Genomic DNA, 19,810 nt, shown 5'->3' with positions numbered 1-19,810 from the left:
CAAAATATAATTATCAAAATGAGGAAACTTACTCTGATACACTACTGTTAACTAATCTACAGACCTTACTCCTAATTTGCCACAAATGTCCTTTATCTGGTCCAGGAACTAATCCAGGTCACATCTGGCATTTAGCTGTCCTGTCTCCTTAGTCTCCCTTAACCTGGAACAGTTCTCAGTCTTTGTCTTTGATGACTTTTGACACTTTCGAAGAGTATAGTGATTGATTTAGGAGGTATCAGTGCAGCATTAGAGCTGTATTCCTTTTGTCATCTTTACTAATATTTTCATCTTTCCTACATTGGCCAGTGATGTGCCTGTGAATTGCCCGAGTATGACTTGTGTTTGCCTTTAAATTTTATCTTCCTTTTCTGAATATAAATATTAGGCATATAGTTTTAAGAAAAAATTAAGGCCATAAGATATATTTCTAGGTCTCAAATCCTCAAAAATAACTATGGATGTACATTCTTCTAGCCTTTAAGATAGCTTTTTATATCCTTTGCCCCTTTTTATATTGAGTTGTTTATATATAAAAGAAGCCTTTTATATAATGTGGATATTAGTCCTTTCCCATAAATTGTCATTCTTGTTCTCTGTCATTTTTCTTCTAAAATTTTTTATAATCTTCTACAAATAAGTTTTGAAGTCCTATGCAGTTAACTTTCCTTTTCCCTTGTTTGGCTTTGGGATCGTTGCTGTGAAAGGCTTTCTGTACCCTAAGGTTATAGAAATACTTTTCTACATTTTTTATTAGTTTTATCATTTTAAATTTAGATTCTTGAGCTATCTGGAATTTATTGTATATATGTGAGGTTGTATTCTAGCTTCATTTAACATGGTGTGGTGAGGCATTTCATCATCCATCCTTTCATTTAACAGATTTTTAGCACCTCCCTACCATGTGCCAAGCAGCGTTCTGGGTGCTAGGAAGGTAGCAGTGAATGAAACAGGTAACACCCCTTCCTCCTGGATCTTCTCTTCTAGAAAGAGGAGGCAGCAGTGAAGAAGAAATACTGCTGAGGACGAGGTTACGTGCTGTGATGGCCACGCAGCAGGGTGGCCTGGCTGAGTGTGACGGGGCACCTTTGAGGAGATGGCATTCAAACTGTTGTAAATCTCTTGAAATAATCTATTGAATAATCTGCTTATTCTCCATTTATTTGAAATGCTACCTTTAAAATATACTAAATTTATATATGTATATAAGATGTGCACATATAATATATTCACACACATACATACATGCATGAGTTTATTTTTCTGGATTCTGTTCTATTGCTCTATTTCTACTATAGTAACACACTATTTGTTTTAGAATTTATTTTGTTATTTTATAAAGAAAATCCACCCCCCCCTTGTTTTTCTTTTCAAAATTTTGGTTACTGTACTGTTCTTATACATTTATCCTTAGGGTCAAATTTTGTTAACTGTAATCAAGTTCTAACAGAAACAGTTAAAAAGAAAAAATATGCAATTTGGATTTGGATTCATTAAATCTGTATCAATTTGAGGAAGATTACCATATTTACAACGTTTATTCTTCCTACTGAGTAAAAAAATTAACCCTTCATTTTATTTGGATCTTTCATTATGGATTTTGTTAACTTTGATCATGAGGCTCTTGCTTATTCCTAGTAAGTATATTCTGAGGTGTTTCATTTTTGTTGCACTGTGATTGGGATTTATCCATGATTGTGACTTTGTTAAAAAAAAAAGAAGAAATTGGGTTGCTAAGAATTATATTTGAAGACACTTTGCTGTTGTGGTGCCTAAAACTTCATCGCTATTGTATCTTCTTTATAAAGTATACTTTCATTATTAAAATATCCCTATTTATTCCATTTGATAATTCATCTTTTTAAAGAATAACAATATCAAAAAAGCCCGTGTTTTAGGTTTAAGAAAACCTCTGCATAAAGGAGATAAACCCATGAAGCTGCTTATTTCAAACACCCTGAGTTACCCCGTGCTTAATGTAGTGCTGGGGAGAAAAAACGCATAATAAGTGGAAAGGAGAAAGGCAGAACACATTTTAAGGGATTAACAACAAATACATTTTATGAACGATACAGTTAAGTTTCACTTCAGCCTTTTAAAATGCCTTTCTGTACTAATCTACCCAGGGCTCCATAGTACGTTACATAGTAGGGACAAGCTCTGCAGCACGAGGGCTGGAGGTTGGGGGTGGGTAGGTTCTGCACTTAAGGGAATCTAGGGAATAGAAGAATCTAGGGAAGTGGGGAAGACCAGCATATAGTCCATAGGAGTCTGAGTTTGGGCTTTTAATTTTGCCCAATATGTTCAGCTAAAAAGACGATTGCCTTGTAATTAATTTATTGAAAGTAGAGTAATTTTTGGAAAGAGTGTCATATTTCTGATCTGTTGTTTTTCAGAAAGAAGGGGCTTATGTTTTGTTTCCACATATATTCTACCTTATCTGATATTGATATGGTCTCCTCCATGCCTTTTTGTTTGCTTTTGTCTGCTATATCTTGTCTCTATCACCACCCCTTTTTAACAATTTTTTGGTTTGTGTTTTAGGTGTATCTCTTGTATGTGCCATATAATTGTGTTTTAAACCAATTTTACAGTTTTGTCTATTAATAGACAAAGTCAACCCATTTACATTTGTTGTTATGCATGTATCAAGTCTTTTTCTGGTTATTTAATGATTTGTCCTTATTATGCTTTCTTGTTTCCTTTCTTCTCCTTGCTTTAAATTTTTGAACTGATGATTTTTCTTGTTTCCTCTTCTTCCTTTCATAAGATGAAAATTCTGCCATGTATTTATATCCTGCTAGTAGCTACTTTTACTTTTCTTGACACTATTTGTCAGTGATTTTTAACATATTTTTGTTATTTTGATATATTGATTTAAAAGTATTAGGAGAAAATAATAAGGTAGAAAGATACATGATAAATTCTGTGCCTCAGGGTTGACACTTTTTCTGGAGTTCATAGTCAGTAGGATGTAAAATACACAACTTGCTTGGAAATTGATTTCATTCCATCTCTGGTCTCTCCAGTCCTTTTCTTTCCACTAACTTTCTCCCCTTTGCCTATTCACATATTACAGTGCTCTCTGTCCTTAAAGGAAAACCTTTTCCATTGCTTTATTTACATGACTTATTCCTTACTTCTTTTCATACAGTGTTATCTCTCATCTTCACAAAAAGTTTGAAGTAATTTCATCTGGCTGCTTCTGATTCCTGATCCTATCTTCCTCATCTTCTCCACTGTAAGGTGACTTCTTCCTTCACGACTCTTCTGAAATTAGCTAATTTTCGAATCAGCAGATTCTTTTCAATCATCATTCTGTTTGACCCACCCAGCTTCTGATAGTGTTGACTAGTCTCTCCTCTTTGAAACCCTCTTTCTCCTGAGCTTCAATCCTGAGTCTCCTTCCATCTCCCTTTCTGTCTTTCTCTCGCTCTTCCTCTTGCTGAGGATTGCTAGGGTCTTTTCTTGGCCTTCTCCTCACAACATGAGGAGTTGGATGGCCTTGGGTTCAAGCTGTATGATCTTGGAGAGGTTATTTAACCTTTTTGTTCCTCAGATTCCTCATCTGTAAAATGATGACTTTAATTCTGTCACTTTAGCAGGTTGTCCTTTGGATTAAATGAGCTGAGGCATACGAACCTCCTGTTAGTACAGAACTGAGTACAATGTGAGTTATCATTTATGGTAACTGCCACTCAGTTAGTGTTCCCTCCTTGTATTAGTTAGGGTTCTCCAGAGAAACAGAACCAATAGGATATATGTAGATATACAGAAAGAGATTACGAGGAATTGGCTCACACAATTATGCAGGACGAAGAGTCCCCATGATCTGCCATCTACACTCGTAGGGCCCAGGAAAGCCAGTGCTGCAGTCCCACTCCAAACGCGGAGGCCTGAGATCCAGGGACCAATGGTGTTAGGTCCTGGTCTGAGTCTGAAGGCTCAAGAGGTAGGAGCATTTATGTCTAAGGGCAGGAGAAAATGGTTATATCAACTCAAGCAGAGAGAGCAAATTCACCTTTCCTCAGCCTTTTTGTTCTATTTGGGCCCTAAGCAGATTGGATGAAGCCCTCCCACCTCTTTGCTCAGTCTACTGATTCAAATGGGAGAACTCTCACAGAAATACCCAGAAATAATGCTTTACCAACTCTCTGGGCATACCTTAGCCCAGTCAAGTTGACACATGAAATTAACCACCATACGCATCAAACAAATAGTGAATGCTTACAGAGTTTTATTTCCTAGTCTAAGGGCTAGAAAACAAAGCTCAAATGGGTTTATAAATTTGAAATGCCATTTTCAAGTCCAGCTGGGTGTTTTGTTGGTTGTCTCATAGACAATTCCCCGCATTAACGGGAATTCCCACCCAGTGATTGTAAAGCCTAAAATTCCATGTGCTGCTTCTACAACTCTGAGCCTTAGGGAGCTCCAAAGACCTCGTTGTGAGTTCCCCTGCTCTCCCTGGATAGGCCCCCACCCACTGGGAAAGGCTCCACACCCAACTAGCTCCCCTGTCAGCCTGGCCAGGTACACCCCTCCTAATCCTCAACCTAATGGTTTTCACCTCCCTAGCAGCCCACGAAAGTGTTCAAACAAGCCAGTCACATCTTCCCGTGGGAACCAAGGGTCACCTCAGCCTCCTGTCAGTACCAAGTCTGCCTCCCACAGCCCCTGCGGTTCACTGTGCCTGAGTACAGGCCCCGAGTGGTCTTGCATGGCGTGGGGTTGTGAGGCCAACTTGTGACTAATGAACTCCTGTCAGGCTCATCTGTCCAGTGCTGGGTGTCATATATTCGGTCACCGTGTGCTATTTAGGGTGGGGAATCCCTCCTTCATCAATGGAGCGAATAGGGTACAATCAGAACACCACCTACTCTTCTCCAGCGCTAATCTAGAGCAGCCTTCACTATCCTTCCCTATGACTCCTTCTGCCTCCTCTTCCTGTCCTTAAATGTCAGAGCACTTTGTATATTTGTCTCCGATTATTTCATGATAATGTCGGTTTTTGTTGCAGATGTTTTGTTTCTTTTGGAGGATAATATTTTTCTCTCACAGATCTCTTCTGTCCCTTCTAGTGCTGCTTGTTTTTTTGTTTTTTGTTTTTTAATTTCCATAGAGGGTGTTATTGGCATAATCCTTTGTTCAGTAGAAATTTATAGTTTCAGGAATCAGTGACATTCAAGGATGTGTCTGTAGAACTTACCTGGGAGGAGTGGGTCCAATCTAAATTCTGCTCAGAGGAACTTGTATGGGAAAGTGATACAGTAACCTGGTTTCGCTGGGTAAGGACTTCGCCTTGTAACTCAAGACCTACCTATTGCCATCTTCCCCACTATTGACATCTTGTACAGCCTCTGAAATTTGTGAATTTGGACTTGAAATCCTGATAGTACAGGACATTGTTTTAGGGTAGTTCCTTAGTGTCCTGTCTTTCAAGGTGAAAGGCCTTCTCTATAGAGAATGGAAAACTGGGAAATCTCAGAAGCCACACCTTCCTTTGTTACAGAAGCCCTGAAGATGAAGGGATAAGACATATGCTGGGAGTGGTTTTTATACTCAGTTCAGAAGTCAAATTTAGTGTTTTTCCTCCCGAGCAGGGCATCAGCTTTCCAAACCAAATGTGATATCTCAGCTGGATTGAGAACTGAGCCTGATGACAAAAGAACATCCAGGGTGCATTTCCCCAGGTAAGCATCTGGCTGCAAGAACTTGTTCCATGAGTGTCACCTTGGGGAGAAACCACTACAGAGGTCCCTGGGTCTCTTGAGACCTGTACCATTTGCTGTGTGTTTCTCAAATGCCTCTGCATTGTTGATGTCACTCATCCTGCCGAGGTCTTGCATGTGTCCTTACCTCAGTGGGAGGTAATATCTTATGAGGATTAAATGAGTTACTACATTTGTGACTCTTTTAAATTGCCTGGAACATACTGAACATTCAGTAAATATCAGCAGTTATTATTTCCTTTTCTGTCATCTTTTACTTTTTTTTTGGCCATGCTGCGCAGCTTATGGGATCTTAGTTTCCTGACCAGGTATCCAACCCGGGCCCTTGGCAGTGAGAGCGTGGAGTCCTAACCACTGGACCACCAGGGATTTCCCTCATCTGTACTTTCAATCCCTGTCTTTCTATCCCGCTCTACTTTATTCTCTTTATTTTCTTTCGTGAATCTTCTCGGCCATTACCTATATCCATAGCTTCCTTTCCATTATTCATTTAAACATTTGTCAGCTTTTTAAAAGGAGACTAACATTTCTCTTCCTGTGAATTATATAGGTGTTTTATACAGTCTTCATTTAAAAACAAATGACGAGTGAGTTTAGCCCTGTTCTTTTTACTAGTAACCTTACATTTTATGTATTTCCTTTCTCATTCCTAAATTTTTAATCTGAATCTACTAATTTAATCCCATTCTCCTCTAAGCATTTAATGCTTCGTAATCTTTGTTATCTGCCTACTAATCCCCCTCACAACTGAAATTTCTTTATTAGATGTTATCGTGACTTTTCTCTGAAAAAATGCATTTTACACCTTTATCTTTTCTACTCATGTGAAAGTGTTGATCACTTCTTTTCATACACTGTTTAAAGAGTTAGGCAGATATTTTTTGATGTCTGGATAGTGTATGGCTATCTAAGTACAGAGCAATAAAAGAAATCAGTAAAAGAACGTTGATAGGAAAAAAATCATCTTGTGACCATCGCTGCTTGTTTCCATTAAGCTTTCTAAAGAACAGCATTCTGGAAGAGTCACTGTGTCAAAGGATATATACATTTTTCTGGCTCTTGCTGCATATTGTACAACTTTGGATATTATCTTATGCTTTTCATGCTAATTTTTAGGTATAGAATGATTGCTTAAGGTAGCTTTAATTAACCTTATTACAGATTTCTGTGGATTCAATTACTATTGCTATTTGTATTCTTACATAAATAACAAACAAATGTTTTTTGAGCACTGGGCCCTGTTCCTAACATTGGGTGTAGAGCAATGAGCAAAACAGGCAGAGTTTCCACGTGGAGTTTATAGTCTGGTCGGGGAAACAATAAATTAATCAATAAAGAAGGCAGGGAAGGAGAAGGGAGAAGAAAGGAAGGAAGAAGGGAGGGACTGACTATTCATAGAGTCAGGTGCGGCGTAGAAAAACAAAGCGTCATAAGGGAAGTAATCAGTTAACAGGAGTGCTGTTTTATAGGGGTGATCAGGGAAGGCCTCTTCTTTAAGGTGCCTACTGAACAGATACTCAAAGTGATGGTCATGTGGGAGCAGATTCTGGGCACAGGGAGCAGCAGGTACAAAGACCTTGTGGTAAATTGCATGGCATTGTTTGAAGGGAAAATGTGAGATGTGAAGATTTCTTTAAACTTTGTCTTTCAGTCCTGTGAAAAAATTGATTTCTACTATCATATTTTTTATTTCTATGAGCCTTCTCATCTCTAAGTGCTCCTTCTTTTTTAATAGCAATCTTTTAAAATACATGTATTAACTTCTCTTGTCTGTATGATGATATATAAATTATATTTTTGGTAGGGGTTTTTTGTTTTGGTTTTGGTTTTCTTTTGCAGCATTTTGCTCCCTAGATTATTTTAGTGCATTTATTTATGACTTTTTCATTCTTTCACTGTCATGTTGGTGGGTTTTCTAGAAGCATCAAAGGCAAACAAAGGTATGGCTCATACTGGATTTTCCTCTCCCAGTTTTTTACCCACCTTCCAACTTCTCTATTGGCCTGAATCCTAAAGATTTATCACTTGAATATGATTACATTTCACACTGTATTTCTCTTGTCTCTGAATATCTATCTAGCCACTAGTATGTAGGCTCACTAAATTGTCATGATTGAGCTTACTTTTATTTATATCCCCTGCCTAGCATGTTGTCTGCGAGGGTAGGTATTTAATATCGTTGTTGAGTGAATATTAGATGACATCAAGTAGAATTTTTAGTAATCAGGTAAAACTATAGCTTTGAAAATTATATTTATTACACTCATATCAATGAATATTTTAATTATCAGGAAGAACGAATAAGAAGGGCAAAGCAGCAAGGATGGAATCTTGAGGAATAACATTTGACTGGGGGCCAAAGATGCTCTAGCAAAAGTGACAGAAAAAGTGGTCAGAGGGAGAGGAGAGAGTTAGGGAGAGCTGGGCCAAGGGAAGAGAGAAAAACAGAGAAGAGTGCAACAGTGCCAAGTAAGAAATGAGAAACGCTATTGGTCTTAGTGTAGAGGAAGTGGCCTGTAACCCAGGGAGGAGCACTCTGGTGCTGCAGGACATGTGCCTGGGGAGAAGAGTGAAGAAGTAAACGAGGACTTTTATGGGGAATTCCCTGGCGGTCTAGTGGTTAGGACTCTGCACTCTCACTGCCAAGGGCCTAGGTTCAATCCCTGGTCACAGAACTAAGATCCCACAAGCCGTGTGGCAAGTCCCACCACCACCACCCCGCCCCCCACCTCCCCAAAAAAGAGAGACTTTTAAGTACAGACTATCCTTTCAACAAGGTTAACTTTGAAGGAAAGGGAAGAAAGGGCAGGACCTGAAAGAAGTCAGATGTAGAATGCCTCCGATTTGTTTTTTACTGAGATAGAGACTTGAATGTATTTACAAGAGCAGAGAGGTACCTGTTGGAGAGAAGGAAATAAAGACACAGAAAAGTGGAGGAAGAGAACGGAGCTCAGAAAACATGATGATGTGCAAATTCCAGATCTTGTTCTTTCTAGATTTTCTTTGATGTTACTGCCAGTTAGTCTCATTATGCTGTCCAAAACCAAGAGGGGAAAGCGGCAACCAAGTGCTGTGCTCAGCTCTTCCCCAGGTATCATCTGATTTACCTCCCTGTGTGAGTAAATGTATATGTGTGTACACATGCACACACAAAGGGAGAGAATTTATGTGCTCTTACCGAGTCCCCATGTACCTTCATGCCACCTTCATAATGAGCCTCATTAATGGTTAGTACAGGCACATATCTTTGCTTGCAGTAGGAAAACTAATCTAAAAGACTGTAATCAATGTAGGTGAATCCAAAAAGTTTGTTCATCCTTGCACAGGCTCTCAGCACTGGTGGTTCCTTCTGCCTGGGATGCTCTCCCTTTGATAGTCCTGTGACACCCTCCTTGGCCCCTAAAGTCTTGTCTTCAGTGTCACCTTGTCAGTGAGGCCTTTCCTGAAGATTGTATCTAAAATTACAAACTTTTCCCCTTACCCATCATATTCCCTATTTCCATTTTATTGCTTTTATTTTTTCCATAAGGTATACCACTTAAATACTAAGTGTTTTACTTATTTATTATGTTGATTACCCTTCTTCCTCTCACTAAAATATAAGTTCCTCCAGGGCACTTTTGTTCATTGCTGTATCCCTAGCACCTTGAACAGTGCCTCACTCAATAAATAGTTATTGAATGAATGATTTATCATGTTCAGAAGATCGATCTGGCTGCTTTGTGGAGAATGCACTGTAGGGTAGCAAGAGTGTTACGTAGGAAGTCCAGTCAGGTGAGTACTGAAATAGTCTGGTTGAATGGAAGGAGTAACTTAACTGTTAGGCTGGAAGAAATATAAAAGGAGAAAAGAAAGAAATCAGCTTGCTCTAGGAAGAGCAGGGCCTGCTGCCCAAGTCTCTCACCCAGGCCCCCAACCCCTGGTCAAATACTCTGCAGGCTCTTGGCCTCTACTATGGCCAGTCCCAGCCATAAATACTGAAAGAGCTGTGCTTTCCCATACCCCTTGGTCCTGGGGGCTCTTATGTCCTGATGAGTACCAAAGTTAATATAAATCCTAAAGGACTATAAGGGAGTATGGGCCATCACTTGAAAGAACTGCTTAGGAATAAAGGAACGGAAGAGAGAGCTGTATATTGTTTGACATAAAATAATAATGATAACCTCTAACAATCATTGACCTCTTATTGTGGCCAAGCATAAAGCTGTGCATGTTACAGGTCCTTATTTAATGAGAGCAAAATGGTAAGGATTGGAAATGTCGTCCAATCCTGAAAGAGCTATGGTTTTGATATTTAGTGCTCAGTTCCAGGCTTCAATACTTCACTAATATGAGTAAAGCCACCTTAACAATTTTATGTTTTCCACAGAGACAGTTACGTAATCTGGGAAAAATGAAATTTCCTCCCCTCTCATTTGTCTAAAAGTGGTCACACTTTTGGAACAATATTAAATAGTTGCAGTAATAGTAAGCATCCTTTCCTTGATTCTGTTTTTTAGTGTGAATTCTTCTAGTGTTTTCTTTTTATGCTTGGTACAATGCTATTATTTTTGTTTTTGAATCAGGATTGGATGTTGGATATTATCAAATACTTTGAAGCATCCATCAGGTTGATCATATGCCCTTTTTTCCATGACCTATTAATATATTACTAGATTCCTAATAGTGAGCAGTCTGGAATTCCTGGATAAATCCTTTGTTCAAACATATAAACATTTAAGTAACATTTCAGGAATGCTTTAGGAGTATTGCAATTTCTGAATCTTTCATATTTAAGAACATGTATTGTTTTTTCCTATGCATGTATAGAGTACTGGCTATGTGGAATTCTTGAGTCACATCAGTTTTTCCTCAATCCTTTGTAGACATGACTCCACTGTCCTTCGCCATCCCATGTTCTTGGAGAGATCACTTAGGCCAGTTTTAAAAAAATTTGTAGGGCAGTCTATTTTTTTTCTTTTTCTTAAGCAACAAATCTTCAGAGGTAACTTTTTAAGTTAGGACTCTAAATTCCATGAAGATATACTGAACCCTTACTATTAAGTTTTCTGCAGTATATGTTTCAACTTAAAATGATCAATATTTTCCAAAATAGGAAATATTTTGTTGTTCTTCTCATTTGTTTTTTGAAATGTCATATATACAGAAGAATGTGTAAAATATGGGTACTACTTAGCAAAAACCTGCCTAGTCTTCTAAGCCCTTTATAAATATCAACTAATTATTGTTCACATATCAACACTAGATAGGTACCATTTAACAGATGAGGAAACTGGAGCACAGGACAGGTTAAGTAATCTGCCCAAGGTCGCACAGCTAACAGTGATGGAGCCAGGCGGTCCGGCTCCAAAGTTGTTGTCTTAACTGTACTGCTTTTCTTATAGTTCATGATGATAAAAATGAATGAATAATAACAAAAGAAAACACCCAGGCACCAGAGCCCAGATTCAGATTCAGAAACGGAACACTGCTAGTACCCTAGTAGCTTTATATGCACCTCCTCATTCCCATCCTCTTCCTCTACCCAAGACATAACCACTGTTCTCACTTCTGTGATAAATCCCTTCCCTTGCTTTTCTTTATAGTATTGCTATCCACAGATGAACAATATATTTATAGTCTGTTTTTAAACTTTATCTAAATGGACTCTTACTGTATTTATTTTTCTGTGACTTTGCTTAAATTATTCATTTATATTGATATGTGTGGCTTTAGTTTATTAATGTTTACTGTCTTAGGCAGTTCAGGCTGCTATAACATAATACCATAGACCAGGTGACTGAATTTATCAGACATTTATTTCTCATAGTTCCAGACGCTGGAAGTCTGAGGTCAGGGTGCTAGCATGGATGGGTTTTTGGTGAGGGCCCTCCTCCTGGTTCACAGAATAGAGCAAGTTCCCTCATGTGTGCCACTTCTTATCAGGGCACTAATTTTATCAGGGCTTTACCCTCATGACCCAAAGACTCCCACTTCTTAATATTGTCTCACTGGGGATTAGGCTTCAACATATGAATTTTGGGGAAAAGCAGACGTGAAATCCGTAACATTCACTGTTTTCATTTCTCTTGTATAAGTATTTGACAATTTAGTTATCCTTTCTCTTGTTGGTAGACATTTGGGTTGTTTCCAGTTTTTTGCTATTGTACACAATGCTACTTTAAAAATTATGAATCATGGTGAACCTTTACAATATAGATTTACCTAAGTGTATGTACCTACTAGTGGATTTGCTAAATCTTATAGTCTGTGTGCCTGTTCTACATTCTAGGTAGTGCTAAACTGTTTTTCAAATACTTGAACAAAATTACACTCCTACCAGCAGTATGTGAAGTTCCCCATACTGCACATCTTTCTAAATTCTGAGGCTGTCAGTTTGAATTTTTGAATTTTGTTTCTCAGGTGGATGTGGTAATAGTATCTCACTGAGGCTTTACTCAACCTTCTCCTGGTTACTGTTGGATTGGCATCTTTGCTTACGTTTACTCACTATTCAGGTTTCCTTTTCTTTTTCTTTTTTAAAAATAAATTTATTTTTATTTTTGGCTGCATTGGTCTTCGTTGCTGTGCATGGGCTTTCTCTAGTTGCGGCGAGCAGGGGCTCCTCTTCGTTGCGGTGCGTGGGCTTCTCATCGTGGTGGCTTCTCGTTTCAGAGCACAGGCTCTAGGCGCGCAGGCTTCAATAGTTGTGGCATGTGGGCTCAGTAGTTGTGGCTCACGGGCTCTAGAGTGCAGGCTCAGTAGTTGTGGTGCATGGGCTTAGTTGCTCCACAGCATGTGGGATCTTCCCAGACCAGGGCTCAAACCCATGTGCCCTGTGTTGGCAGGCGGATTCTTAACCACTGCGCCACCAGAGAAGTCCCCAGGTTTCCTTTTCTTAAGTGTCTATTCAAGTCTTCTGTCCATTTCTCTAGTGGGCTTAGTGTTAAACAGATATTGTTTTCCAAGTCTAAGTTCTAGAGCTCTTTTTGGGTCATGTGTTGCAAATCCCTTCTCCCAGTATGTAACTTTTTTTTTTTTTTACATCTTTTTTTTTTTTCACACCTTTTGATGACTGGAAGCATTTATTCTTCCAATGTTTATTCTCCCATTTGGTTTTAATGCTTTCCCCCCAACCCCTTGTTCTCCTGCTTTTATTATTTTAAAATTTTCTTGAACCTCTACCTAGTTTCCAAATTTGATATTTTCTGTGTGTCATTCATCTTTGAATAGTTTTGTCTGTCTGGACATTGTATTTGTCTAACAGTGTGAATAGATGTCCCATGTCCTTTATGTTGTTTACTGGGTAGCACTTGGAATGATCTCAAAGAACTTCAGTTGGATAGCTGGATATGATAGAGTGAAGTGGGGCAGGAGGCAGCCTCCAGTTCATGTGTTGCCTGTTGGTATTTCATGCTTGACTGGATAGGTCTTCTCTGAGGTTACTTGGTGGTGTGTGTGTTTTACAGGTGGAGCCTGCTTGGCTTTCCACTTTTTCTGTTTTATGTAACCAGGTCAGATTGGAAGGAGGAAGTCCAGTTCATGTGTATCTTTTGCTTCATAGTAAACCTCCTGCCCACAGACCTTTGGTCTGTTGGTTCAGTGTTGATAATTTTGATCAAGCCGACAAGGTGATTCTTGGATTGTAGTCCCTGTCCTCTGCCTCTCTGCCTCCAGGATGTTTTGTTTGGGATAAGAAATGGGATCTGAGAAAATAAAGTCTGAGTGGCTACAAGGCCTTTCCTTCAGCCCTATCTCAAGCAGTTCAACAGATTCTCCCCTACCTGCCTCTGCCACCAGTTCTTATCTGTAAGGAATGGATATTTAGGAAAGGGTAGGGCCCTTTAGGACTCTCTTACCTAAAGAGAGTGAGAAAATCACATGCTCCTTGTGGAGCAGAGGAGCTTTTAGATTTTGCCATCCTCCCTTGAGAGTTTAAGTTTCAAGTATGTTCTGGTATTTTATGTTCCAGACAAGTATGTTCCCTAAGCATAGTTTATATACATTAATTTACTTAATCCTTATCAGATTATTTTATCCTCATTTTATATCTCTGAAAACTCAGACTCAGAGAAACAACTACTTAAGATGATAAGTGATTAACAGCCAGTGTTTAAACCCACGTTTGTCTGACTCTAGGGTAAACAATCTTTTCACTGTGTCACACTGTGATGTTTTGTGAAGATTTAGTATCAGAATTATAGGCAGCCTTCGGGAGGGAAGAAACTGCTGGTAGGAGTACCAGATAAATGTTCCAGGGCTTTGTGATCTGCCTCTCCCAATCCCAGCTCGTCTGTATATCTTCCCTTAGTTCCATCTTCATTATTTAGTCTTGTCCAGTGGTCAGTGATTTCAGTATCTATCCCTCCTGCATAGGCTCACTCTTTCCTCTGCTTACCCTGCTTCTAGTTTCCCTGTTATTTATGGACGGCTCACTGTTTTTCCCTCCCTTCCAATTCTCTTCCTAATTATAGGGACATCTCTGAAAGCTCTCAGATGTGCCCTATAGTTATTCTCAGTTTCATTCTCTTCTTCCTGCCTTATACAGTTTTCAGCACAGAAACCAATGTGTATTTGAATTTTTATTTTTTTCAGACTGGGAGATAAGACTTGAAACCAAAGAGTCAACTACAAAGCCCTAATTACTGAAGATTTATCTTATGGGGTAATAATGGAAAGAGAAGGTCTCTGGCATTCTTCTTTAGGGGAAACCTGGGAACCTGATAATTGGTTAGAGGGGCAACAGAAAAACCAGGATAGACATCTGGGCCAAGTGCACATTACGCATAAGGAAACCCTCACTGTGAGAAGGACATGTGGAGGTAATGAATTTGAAAGATGTTTCAGTCAGGGTTCAATCATTGATACACAACAAACTATTCCTGTGGGGAAAAGTCCTCACAGTTGGAATTCACATGGAAAAGACACTAAACAAAATGCTGAATTAATTAAAACTCAAAGAATGTTTGCAGGAAAGAAAATCTATGGATGTAATGAGTGTGGGAAAACCTTCAGCCAGAGTTCATCCCTCCTTAAGCACCAGAGGACTCATACAGGGGAGAAACCCTATAAATGTAATGTATGTGGGAAGCACTTCATTGAACGCTCCTCGCTTACCATACATCAAAGAATTCATACTGGAGAGAAACCTTACAAATGTAACGAATGTGGGAAAACCTTCAGTCAGAGCATGAATCTTACTGTTCATCAAAGAACTCATACTGGAGAGAAACCATATCAATGTAAAGAGTGTGGAAAAGCTTTCCGCAAGAATTCTTCCCTTATTCAGCATGAAAGGATTCATACTGGAGAGAAACCCTACAAATGTAATGAATGTGGTAAAGCTTTTACCCAAAGTATGAATCTCACAGTGCATCAAAGAACTCATACAGGAGAAAAACCCTATGAATGTAATGAATGTGGAAAAGCCTTCAGTCAAAGTATGCATCTTACTGTACATCAGAGAAGCCATACTGGAGAAAAGCCCTATGAGTGTAGTGAATGTGGAAAAGCCTTTAGTAAGAGTTCAGCTCTTACCCTGCATCAGCGAAATCATACTGGAGAAAAACCCTACAAATGTAACAAATGTGGGAAGTCCTTTAGCCAAAGTACATACCTTATAGAGCATCAGAGACTTCATTCTGGAGTAAAACCTTTTGAATGTAATCAGTGTGGGAAAGCTTTCAGTAAGAATTCATCTCTTACTCAGCATCGGAGAATTCATACTGGAGAGAAACCTTATGAGTGTATGATATGTGGGAAACATTTCACTGGGCGATCATCCCTTACTGTACATCAGGTTACTCATACTGGAGAGAAGCCTTATGAATGCAGTGAATGTGGAAAGGCCTTCAGCCAGAGCGCATACCTTATTGAGCATCAAAGAATTCATACTGGTGAGAAGCCCTATGAATGCAATCAGTGTGGAAAAGCCTTCATTAAGAATTCATCCCTTATAGTGCATCAGAGAACTCATACAGGAGAGAAACCCTATCAGTGTAATGAATGTGGAAAAGCCTTCAGTCGGAGTACAAATCTTACACGGCATCAGAGAACTCATACGTGAGGGAAGCTTCCATGGGATCCTTCACCGTGGTGAACCCTTCAGTGATAATCAGATCAGTCATGTGATGTAGAAACCTAATAAATGTAACGATTGTAGTAATCTTTTAGTTGAAGTATAATATACCATATCAGAAAATACCACTGCAGAGAAACCATATAAAAGTGGAGAAATCTTGATTCAGAAAGTAAAACTTTATACCAGGTTTAAGTAGCTAATGTTCTAAGCAATGAGGATTCATGCTGAAGATAAGTTCTATTGTATTATACTGCAGATCCTCCTTTGGACATCAGAGACTTCACACTGGAGAGGAAATGTGAGAGTGCTTAACTGGATAGCCCAAAGACCTGGTATGTAGTCCTGATCTGCCACTAACTTGGACAAGTCACCTACTTTCACCAGGTCCCAGTGTCCTTATTTGGTAAATGAGGGATTTTAGATTTAGAAGGCTCCAAGATCCCTATAAGATCTAAAATGCTACAAACATAAATATGCTTGATTTTTCACCATGTTATATATGTTATCTAGATGTTCCTATTCCATAATCTGGTTTCTCTGAATGTTTTGAGTCAAAACTCTCTACCTCTACCAACTTCTATTATCCCTCCATGTCCTTCCCCCTCTCCCTGTTATTTTCTCCTCTGAAATATTGGCTGCTTGCTACCAGATGATAGAATAATTGTGCAAATCTTAATGCAATAGCATGCTGTTTTAAGTTCTCAATTAACAGTCATTAAACTATTGTTAAATAAGCTAATTACTTAGAAAACAATATAACAAATATAGTCTTTGAGTACATAGGATTCAAATACATCTTTGTGTTGTACTCTAACAGAGTGGAAAGCAGAAGAGGCTGAACACTAACAGACATGAAAATTTGACATATTAACAAAATCTTTGCTACTCACAACATATTCAAAACAATCATAGAGAAAGATTTTATAGATCTATAGTTATGAGAATAGTTAAGGCAGTTTATTTTATACACATTTAATAAGTTCTAAATAGGTGCTAAATATGATTAGGAAATCAAACTGCATAAGATTGTTTTGTTTTCTAAGGGCTGAACCGAGAAACTGGCAGTGGGATGGGAGAGGAAGGGAAGAATTCAAGCAATAATAAGGCAGAATCTAGGTAATGTAATCAATTAAATGTGAGCACTTGAATTTATTTGGGTGGATGGGTGCCATAATTAAGAACACAAAACGTTGACTGACTTTGTGGGGCAATGATGAGTTTGGTCTGGGGGTATTTTATGAGTCTGTGGGTATCCAAGTGAAGATTCCTGATAGGCAGTAGAATAAGTAGAAGGGGCAGTGATAAAGGGTTTTTTGGGAGTACTGTCTTTGAATGAAGTGGAAGGCATCATCAGTAGAAGCTGAGGGGAAACAACAGGCAAAAGAAAAATGAAAAACAAAGAAAAATCAGGAGAAGGTGGTGGCATAGAAAAAAGAATTTTAGCATAGGGATAGGAACATTTCATATTTTCAAATGCCACAGAAGATTAAAGTAAGATAAAAATAGAAAATGGCCTTTGGTTTTGGTTATTGATAACCTCTGTAAATTTTAGTGGGTTGAAGAGTGACTTAAAGGTTGAAAAGGACTTAGTAGTTTGAGAAAGGAGAGATTTAGGAAGATAACTAGAGAGAGATTGTGGTTGAGAGAGGGTGTATATATCAGAAGAGCTTTTGGCTACAAATAATAGAAAGCCCAGATAACAATGGCTTACAAGCAAATAGGGATTTGTTTTTCTCCCATAACAAATCTGGAGGTGGTTGGCATTGGTTCAGACAAAATAATTCAATGCCTTGAGTTTCATGACTTTTTCATCATGTCACATGATGGCTCCTATAGCTTCAGGTAAAATATCTGCATTCAGAGCAGGAAGAAAGGGGGTGTGTAGCACCAGCAACATCTGTGCCTTTTATCAGAAAAGGTTTTCCCAGAAGCCCCTCAGCAGACTTCTGCCTAAACCTCACTGACCACAGCTGTGTTGCATGGAGGCTATGAGCAAAGGAGGCCGAAAAAAATAAGTACTTAGCTCTTCCAGCCTCTATAGAGGAGGTAGGCAAGGAAAAGGGGGGATTGAGAAAGGTGGTGATTTAGCCAATGAATAATCTGCCAAGAGCATTTGTATGATTTAAGGTAGAAGAACTGAGCATGTTTATCACTGCATGGGAGAGTCTGAAGGTGCAGAAAGGAGGGGATGTGCAGCTCAAAGTGGGGAAATAAGATTTGGGGCACAGGTGGAGGCTGCAGGGACCTTTTTTCAACAGGAGGAAGGAAACTTTCCACTGGGAGAGGTGGGAATCAAGAAACGATGGGTACAGAAGATATCTGTGGGTGGCAATGGAGGAGGTTCCCCATGGACTCTGAGTGTTTGGAATTTGAGCAGTTTGGTCTCTTTGGGCTACAGGACCTCTATGGAATTAGAAAAGGCAAGGACTAAGGAGGAATGAAACACTGAATTAATTGTAACCTCAGAAACTTAAGATTTTAAATAATGTCTCTCCCTTGCATCCAGCTTCTTCCTTTCTCTTCATGTATCTTGTTCCCCACCTGATCTCGAGACAGAAATGGAGGGGAAGAAGGAGGCAGAGAGATGGGTAGAAAACAGATGGAAGATTATAAAGACAGTAGCAAAATTAAAGGCTCAAAAGAAGGCAGAAGACAAGGGGGATAGGAAGAATAAAATGTGTTGAAGCCTAAGATGGATGCAATAACCCCAAACTGGTAAAATATTAACACTTAGAGGGAGCAGCAGGAGAAATGGGTCAGACAAATGGGTCAGTAGAAGGTTTCACTACTTTTTCAGGAGTTTTGGAAGCTTCGGGCCCTTGTATGTCAGTGCTCAGCCATTCTGGGCAACAAGTCAGGAGGAAACTTCTGCACCTTTCCTCTATCAGCAGGAGCAGGACTCCTGGTCCCACTTACTAGACATGAGACCTTGGGCAAGGCACTTAATATATCGCTGTCTCAGTTTTCTTATTTGTTAACAGTGCAAACCTCATAGCTTTGGATTACATTCAATACTAATGTAAAGTGCTTATGAAAGTGCCCAACACATATTTAGTGCTCAATAAATATTTTATTATTATCCTTACATATCTGAAAACAGAACAATATCCAAACTCCTTAGCATGGCATCCACAACCCTTAGTTATCTTAGGCTCTCAAAGCAAATGCCTTGTAGGAAGGTGATATAATTGTAGGAGGCTCTCTCTTCCCCCCACCCCACCCCCACTGGTGTAACAGCCTCCTAACTGGTTTCCCTGTATTCCCTCTAGCCGCACCACAGCCTGTTCGCCCCACAGCGGACCAGTGATTCTGTCAAAATGTGTTCAGCCAAGCCACTCTTTTGCTCAAACCCCTTCAATGGTTTTCTGTCACACAGAGAATACATGCAAACTTTTTACGATGTCCTTCAAGCCCTCTAATTACCCTTCCAACCTCCTCTCCCACTCTCCCTTGTTCACTATGCCCTCTCCTGTCACACTGGCCTTGCTAAACCACAGGCTCACCAAGCACACTTCTATCTCTGGTCAGCATCTGTTCTCTTCCCAGATATGCACATGGTTTCCTTCCTCACTACATTCAAATCTCTGCTCAAATGTTACCTCCTCAAAGAGAACTTCTCAAAAGGCTGCTGAAAATAATTCCCACCTCCCCACCCCCGTCACACTCTAAACCGTAACACAGCCTCAATGTGTCATCACTACCTCATCAATATTTTCTGTTTATTGAGTACCCCCTCTAGTAGAATTCCACCTGCATAAGTTCAGGGTTTCACTATTTCTCCAGCCCCTAGAACAATGCCTGACACATAAATGCTCCAAAAGTGTCTATAGAATGAAATCTTCAGTAAAAGCCAAAACAGAATGCCATAGCGTTACGTAAGTAAAGTCACTGACACTGCTCACTAAGAGGTCCATTCTTGGCTTTTTTTCCGCCACCGACAAAGTTAAAACTCTCTCATCTTTCCTTCCGGAGCTCCGTGAAAATTCAAAGGCAACTAAGTATCTCCAGTCGGATCTTTCTA

The 19,810-nt window shown here is 39.3% G+C and overlaps 1 protein-coding gene across 1 annotated transcript in view; it reads left to right on the top strand.

Moving 5' to 3' along the window:
• Nucleotides 1-19,048, top strand: part of LOC114892184 (zinc finger protein 354B) — a 93,555-nt gene extending 74,507 nt beyond the window's left edge. The window contains exon 5 of the mRNA XM_029216848.1: nt 14,331-19,048. Within this exon, the coding sequence (XP_029072681.1) occupies nt 14,331-15,774 (1,444 nt within the window). The 3' untranslated portion in view covers nt 15,775-19,048. The remainder of the gene's footprint in view (nt 1-14,330) is intronic.
• Nucleotides 19,049-19,810: the final 762 nt, after the last annotated feature.

Source organism: Monodon monoceros, unplaced genomic scaffold (genome assembly GCF_005190385.1).
Source record: "Monodon monoceros isolate NGI ecotype Baffin Bay Population unplaced genomic scaffold, NGI_Narwhal_1 Super_Scaffold_12, whole genome shotgun sequence".
NCBI classification, from domain to species: domain Eukaryota; kingdom Metazoa; phylum Chordata; class Mammalia; order Artiodactyla; family Monodontidae; genus Monodon; species Monodon monoceros.
Note: the sequence above shows the minus strand (reverse complement) of the source record. Positions and strands in the feature narration are given on the sequence as shown.